The sequence below is a fragment of the Bison bison genome, unplaced genomic scaffold (assembly GCF_000754665.1).
Source record: "Bison bison bison isolate TAMUID 2011002044 unplaced genomic scaffold, Bison_UMD1.0 scf7180017864472, whole genome shotgun sequence".
In the NCBI taxonomy this organism is placed as follows: Eukaryota; Metazoa; Chordata; class Mammalia; order Artiodactyla; family Bovidae; genus Bison; species Bison bison.
The window spans coordinates 12,784,639-12,792,550 of NW_011495033.1; the positions used below are offsets into that span (position 1 = coordinate 12,784,639).

The window sequence follows — 7,912 nt, forward strand, 5'->3', positions numbered from 1 at the left end:
CTGAAGCGACTTAGCAGCAGCAGCAGCTTCTATTTGAAAGCATCTTGAGAAGAACAGAAAGGATAAAGATGCTAAATTCCATCTGACTCTGATTGAGAGCCATATTCACATTATAATACCAAAGGAGTCCTCCTCACTAATTGGAAATATGAGTCAGCATAGCCTCTGCCCTGGTTGCATAAATTTGTGTATTGTACTAAAGCAATAAAATCATTGTTTAACAGGAAAAAAAAAATTCCAAAGAACTCTTAAAACTCAACCATAAGAAAACAGCAGGCAAAATATCTGAAGAGATATCAATATCTCACCAAATGAAATATGTAAATGGAAAATAAGCATGTGAAATGATGGTTCAGTTCAGTTCAGTCGCTCAGTCGTGTCCAACTCTTTGCAACTCCATGAACTGCAACACGCCAGGCCTCCCTGTCCATCACCAACTCCCAGAGTCCACCCAAACCCATGTCCATCGAGTTGGTGATGCCATCCAACCATCTCATCCTCTGTCGTCACCTTCTCCTCTTGCCCTCAATCTTTCCCAGCATCAGGGTCTTTTCAAATGAGTCAGCTCTTCTCATCAGGTGGCCAAAGTATTGGAGTTTCAGCTTTAACATCAGTCCCTCCAATGAACACCCAGGACTGGTCTCCTGTAGGATGGACTGGTTGGATCTCCTTGCAGTCCAAGGGACTCTCAAGAGTCTTCTCCAACACCACAGTTCAAAAGCATCAATTATTCGGCACTCAGTCTTCTTTATAGTTCAAAGAAGACTAGATGGACCTTTGTTGTCAAATATCTCTGCTCTTTAATATGCTTTCTAGGTTGGTCATAACTTTCCTTCCAAGGAGCAAGCGTCTTTTAATTTCATGGCTGCAATCACCATCTGTGGTGATTTTGGAGCCCAGAAAAATAGTCAGCCACTGTGTCCAGTTTCCCCATCTACTTGCCATGAAGTGAGGGGACCAGATGCCATGATCTTAGTTTTCTGAATGTTGAGCTTCAAGCCAACTTTTTCACTCTCCTCTTTCACTTTCATCAAAAGGCTCTTTAGTTCTTTCTCACTTTCTGCCATAAGGGTGGTGTCATCTGCATATCTGAGGTTATTGTTATTTCTCCTTGGCAATCCCAGTTTGTGCTTCTTCCAGCCCAGTGTTTCTCATGATATACTCTGCATGTAAGTTAAATAAGCAGGGTGACAATATACAGCCTTGACATACTCCTTTCCCTATTGGGAACCAGTCTGTTGTTCCATGTCCAGTTCTAACTGTTGCTTCCTGACCTGCATACAGGTTTCTCAAGAGGCAGATCAGGTGGTCTGGTATTCCCATCTCTTTCAGAATTTTCCACAGTTTATTGTCATCCATACAGTCAAAGGCTTTGGCATAGTCAATAAAGCAGAAATAGATGTTTTTCTGGAGCTCTCTTGCTTTTTTGATGATCCAGCAGATGTTGGCAATTTGATCACTGGTTCCCCTGCCTTTTCTAAAACCAGCTTGAACATCTGGAAGTTCACGGTTCACATATTGCTGAAGCCTGGCTTGGAGAATTTTAAGCATTACTTTACTAGTGTGCGAGATGAGTGCAATTGTGTGGTAGTTTGCACATTCTTTGGCATTGCCTTTCTTTGGGATTGGAATGAAAACTGATGAGGGAAACGTAAATTCAAACAACAATGACATACTACTACCTATCTATTAGAACGGCTAACATTCAAAACACCAATTGTTGGCAAGGATGTGGAACAACAGGAACTCTTACTAACTTTTGGTGGGAATGTAAAATGGTATAATCACTTTGGAAGATAGTTTAGCAGTTTCTTGCAAGCTAAACACAGTCTTACCATACAATCCAGCAATGTGATCCTAGGTATTTATCCAAATGAGAAGAAAGTATGTCCATACAAAAACATGTACACAAATGTTTACAGCAGCTTTATTCATAATTTCCCAAACTTAGAAACCACCAATATGTCCTTCAGTAAGTAAACAGATAAACAAACCGTGGTGCATACATACAATGAATTTAGTTCAGAAATAGAAAGGAATGAGCTGCCAAGTCACAGAGACATTAAATGTATACTGTTAAGTGGAAGAAGCCAGTCTAAAAAGACGACATGCCATGTGATTACACCTATATGACATTCTGGAAAGGCAACACTATGGAGTCAGAAATAAAAATCAGCAGTTACTAGAGGCTCAGCAGAGGACATGAGGTGTGTTGAAAGGAAGAATAAGTGCAGCACAGAAGATTTTTAAGGCAATGAAAGTATCCTGTATGATACTTTAATGGTACATACATGACTTTATGTTTTCATCAAAAGTCATAGACTTGTACAACACAAAAAGTGCACCCTAACATAAACCATGGACTTTCGTTAAAAGCAATGTAACAATATTGGTTCAACTGTAATTAATGCACTAGTATTGCAAGATGTTAATAATAAGAGTATCTATAGCATCTGTGGCTGGGGGTGGTGGTATATGAGAATTCTTTCCGTTTTGCTCAATTTAACATAGAACAACCACTTTAAAAAGTAAAGTCAAGCTGCATTCCCTTCAACTGGACAGCAAGTCTGTCACTGAAGGGTGATCTGGGAAGTCATCTTCATTTGCAGAGGCATTGTCTTCGAGGGCCCCCTAGAGCTAGTAAGAAAGCTATAAATGCCTATTTGCATAAACTGTGTTGCGAAGGATATTCAAGTAACTTAGGTGTTCCCTCTGGATATGGGAATAGGAACATCAGAGTAAGAAAGAAACTTTTTTTTTTTACTGATTATTCATTTCTGCAGGTTATTTTTTTATCATGCATTTTTTATGTCTTAAAAAAAAAAAGTATTATCAAAAGTAAAATGAAAAATAAGTTTGCAACCTTCCACTCCTCACACCTGCTTTAATGTCCCAGGAGTAATCCACTATTAATAGTTTTGATGTATACCCTTTCAGATATTTATCCTTTCCTCTGTAGGTTTTTCTAGCCCAACAATGTATCTATGTCTACATATGAAATTATGGAATAAACTACTTAAAAATTACTTAGATACACCAAAAATAAAAGTCAACTAATATAAATAAATAAGAACAAAGACAGAAATGAAAAACATTCTCATCTGCAAAAAAACAAAACAAAGAACCCAAAACAAACATTCTTCTGAAAACAGTGTTCAGGCATCAAGCCTCTATCCGGAAGATGTACAAAAGAACACACTCATAAAATTTGGAATGCGATTTCATAAGGTTCACAGTATCCTGTAGCCCACTCATGATTTCTCTACACCCAGGTTTAAAACCTCTAAGTTAAGGAGAATGAAATATGAATTTATCTTTTTATTTTCCAAATTTTAAAATTTATAGTTGACAAAATATTTACAACCTAAAATTACTGACTTCTTTTAGCTTTAAACAAAGTAATTAATTGCATATTAATTAATCCATATTTCCTTCAAACTAATAATGCTACTTTTTCATCTATAATTTATGTCATCACTTAGATTATCAAACAGATCCAATAAAATTTTAAAACAATTGCTACTTTTTTTTTTTTTACTCTGGATTAATTATTCACTATTAAGTCATTTCAGAGAAGGCAATGGCACCCCACTCCAGTTCTCTTGCCTGGAAAATCCCATGGACGGAGGAGCCTGGTAGGCTGCAGTCCGTGGGGTCGCTAAGAGTAGGGCATGACTGAGCAACTTCACTTTCACTTTTTACTTTCCTGCACTGGAGAAGGAAATGGCAACCCACTCCAGCATTCTTGCCTGGAGAATCCCAGGGACAGGGGAGCCTGGTGGGCTGCCGTCTATGGGATCGCACAGAATCGGACACGACTGAAGTGACTTAGCAGTATTAAGTCATTCCTAATTCACTAAATAAATTTTACAGGTAGAAAAAAAATCTTACCTGCAAAATGGGAAAAGTAGCAGTGGTGATGCCCATTTTGTGTAAATTTAAGAGCATTTCACTTCCACTCCATACTTTACAGGATGATTCATAATTCCTTTCCACAAGATGTTCAGAGCTTGCTTCTAACCAACTGGAATAAAATAAAACAATTCCATCAACCAATATCATCTTTATGTGCACCACTATTTCAACAGAACAAACAGAAATGTGATACATTGATCTGTATTCCTTGATGCTTAGCACATAAATGTAGATTAATTAAGACATATGTTAAATAGCATGTATGCTTCATATTACAAAGTAATCATACAGCTAAAAAGCAAACTTTTGTTCGGAAAAGAGACAGATGCATGTGATCCCCAATTTGTGTTTTGTGAATTTACACTGCTTAACTGGTGTGTCTCTCCAACTGACAAATTTGGTCTGCACATAAAAAGAAACACAAGAAAGCTAATAAAGAAATTACAGCATTAAATATTAACATTAAAATGGAATTACTAGAAAATAACTAATATATTGACTTACAAACACACGAGAGGCATTTGTACATTCAGTGAGTATTTAAATGTATTAATGCCAGACACTACACTGGGTAGTGGAAATACAGCAGTAAATAAAATAGGTAAAGTCCTTATTCTTATGGAAATGAGATTTTACTAAAGGGAAGTAGAAATAAACTTAGAAACAAATCCATGAACATGAAAACATTAGGTAGTGATAGTGATATTATGAAAATAAATTGGATTAATGTCATCTAATTGCTACTTTCATTTGGAGTGTCAAGGAAGCTCTCCTAGAGGTGACACTTATTCTAACAACTGAATGCAGAAAGCACTCAGTCATGTGAGAATCAAGGGGAAAAAATAAATGAGTATTCCAAGCAGAAGGAATGTCTGGGGGTGATTAACAAATTTTGCTTATTTAAAAACCTCAAAGTCAACGTAATTACAACACAACAGGCAGAGAGAATAATAGTATGAGCAATGTTAGTGTGATAAGTAGGAATCAGATGATATCGGGCCAGGATAAGAAGTCTGAATTCTATTCAGAGTATAATGGGAAGATTTTAAATGGAGGATTTCAAATAAGAGAGATAATCTACTTTAAGCATTTAAAAGATGATTCCAGTTTAAAGGCAGAACGCATTATAGGAGAAAGGCAAAAATGAAAGGAGAGACCTATTAGGAGGCTGCCCTTGTGGCTCAGCTGGTACAGAATCCGCCTGCAATGCTGGAGACCAGGGTTTGATCCCTGGGTCAGGAAGAACCCCTGGAGCAGGGAAAGGCTACCCACGCCAGTATTCTGGCCTGGAGAATTCCATGGACTGTATAGTCCATGGGGTCGCAAAGAGTCGGACATGACTGAACGATTTGCACTTCACTTTCGTGTTCTAGGGGGTTCCTAGTGGCATTAGTAGTCAAATACCCGCTGCAAATGCAGGAGACATAAGAGACACAGCTTTGATCCCTGGGTCAGGAAGACACCCTGGAGAAGGAAATGACTACCCATGCCAGTATCCTTGCCTGCAGAATCCCATGGACACAGGGGCCTGTCAGGTTAAGGTCCGTAGAGCTGCAAAAAGTAGGACACAACTGAAGTGACTCAGCACACGCATGCAGAGTGTTCTAGTTGAGAGAAGATTCTGGGATGACAGATATGAGATTGAAGGATTTGGGATATACTGTGTAGGTGGCATTTTTAAAACTTACTGGCGAATTGGATGAGGTGAGACAGTAATCAAGGATAATACTTAGATTTTTGATTTGAGGAACTGGTTGGTGGTACCTGCTTAGATAAGGAAGACAGAGCAGGTGGGGTAAGTAGGGAAAGAAAGGAGTATTTTGGAAAGTTGAAATTTTATATCCAAACAGAGATAGAAAGCATAGTTGAGTAGATAAAAACAGCATTCCAGGGAGAGACTGGGACAAATACAGATTCAGGCCTCGTCCGCACTGCTTTTGAGTTATGTAATTTAAGGAAAATGAAGAACTAGAAAAGAAATGAGCATCCAAGACCAAGCCCTAACACACTTAAATATTTAAACATCAAACAAATTAAGAACTATCAAAAGAAACTGAGAAAGAACGGACTGTGAGGAGGAAGAAAACCAGGAGGTGTCACAGAAGCTGTCTAAGGAAAATACATTCCTGTGTGTCTGCTTGTTCTCACTACTTCACTTCTGATACCTCTGGTCTCACATGCATGTCAGTTTTTTCCCCCACACAAGCAATTCTCTGAGACATCAGACGGGTGTCCTATAATTCAATTCAATTTTGACACTAACTGAATTTGCAGAGACCCCACAGATTAAGTACTCAGTCTCATTAGACAATCCCTCCTCCCTCCCCCAGCCTCAGATGCCAGTTGCAAAAGTCCAGGTTGTCATCTGTGCTTCTGACCAAATACCTGTAAGTCAGAGGTTCCCACAACCCCCTCCTCAGGTTGGGCATTTACTAGAACAGCTCAGAAATCAGGGAAACACATTTACCAGTTTATTATATAATAAAGGATATAGATAAAAAGTCAGGTGCAAGTGATAAATAGGGTGAAGTCAGGAAGGTTGCCGGGCACAGAAACTTCTGTCCTTTTGTGCAATACACCACACTCCAAGCATATAGATGTGTTCACCAATGTAGAATCTCTCTGAAGCTTTTTTTTTTTTTTTGGTATTTTTATGAAGACTTCATTACAAAGGCATGATGGAACATTAATTCATTATCCAGCCCCTCTCCTCTTTCCAGGGGGAGGTGGAGCTCAAAGTCCCAACCTTCTAAATATGGCTTGGTTTTTCTAGTGACTGGATCCATTCAGGAGCCCTTCAACCATCACCTCATTAGAATAAAAGACAGTCCTATCACCCAGGAAATCCCAGGGGATTTAGGAGTTCTATCAGGAACTGGGGTCAAAAATGAAACAACAAAACAGAAGATGCTCTTAGTGCTCTTATCAATTAGGAAACTACAAAGGTTTTAGGAACTCTGTGCCAGAAACGGGCGACAGAGACCTATATATATTATTCCACAGAAGACAAAGACACTGTTCATAAAGGTGGTATTCAACAGCAACCAACACTGCTGAGAGGCTAAGTAAGATAACAGAAATAACCTTTGCATTGGGCCATCTGTGGGCCTCTGGTGATCTTGATAAGAACAATCTCAGTAGAATTATGCATACAGAAACACTACAGGGATGGGTGAGGAAAGAATGGGAAATGAGAAAATAGAATCAGCAACTACGGATAACTCTTTCAGCATCTATGCTGTGAAACAGAAATGACAAACTTCTACACAGTAAAAACACCTCAAGGAAAGACTTAATCAATAGGAAAGTTTGGGCTAGGCTATCTCTATGTTTAACTAGCAAGGAACAATCCATTTCCCAAGTAGTCTGGTCCAAGTTTACTGATTATAAAATACTTGGCATAATAGAACATGTTTCCAATACAAAGGCAGCCAAATGACACTGAAAGACAAATGCTCTTACTTAATGAGGCTACAGCACACAGCTCGTAGGGGTTCATGATCTTTCTTCCTTATATTATAGTTAATCATACTATCTAGTTCATCCCGAGCAAACCGAAGCTGAACTTCCGTTACACTGTAACTTGCTGATTCCCGAGCACAGTCCTCAATGTTATGAGCTTCATCTAAAATGACAACCTGTTCTTTCAGATTGATGTCCATCTATAAGATAAAAGAGTTTTCTTGTAAAACATTCAGCAAAATGGATTTAACAGCAATAGGCAGGTCACTTCATTCAAAAATTTACACCACAGGCCAATATCACAAGTCCAACTACAGAAGTAACTGATTCTCAGTCTTAAAACTTGTAAAGCACTTAGACCAACCAAATATCTATAGAGTTATCCATTTTTCACCCTCAAAATACTTGTAAACCTATCAACCAAAATAATATGTGTTAAGTGACCCAGGATCAAGGTATAGCTGGTTACACAAAGGATTGTTAAGGATCTTCAACATAACTTAAAAAGCAGAAGTTTTAAAAAACCTGATTTAAA

At 38.3% G+C, this 7,912-nt stretch overlaps 1 protein-coding gene and 1 pseudogene across 1 annotated transcript in view; one reads left to right on the forward strand and one right to left on the reverse strand.

Annotated features, from left to right (window-relative positions):
- The window catches only part of LOC105004071, an 851-nt pseudogene extending 627 nt beyond the window's left edge, over positions 1-224 (forward strand).
- BRIP1 (BRCA1 interacting protein C-terminal helicase 1) overlaps positions 1-7,912 on the reverse strand; it is a 179,296-nt gene that overhangs the window by 111,167 nt on the left and 60,217 nt on the right. The window contains 2 exon segments of the mRNA XM_010861591.1: positions 3,892-4,024; positions 7,378-7,577. Coding sequence (XP_010859893.1) covers positions 3,892-4,024; positions 7,378-7,577 — 333 coding nt within the window.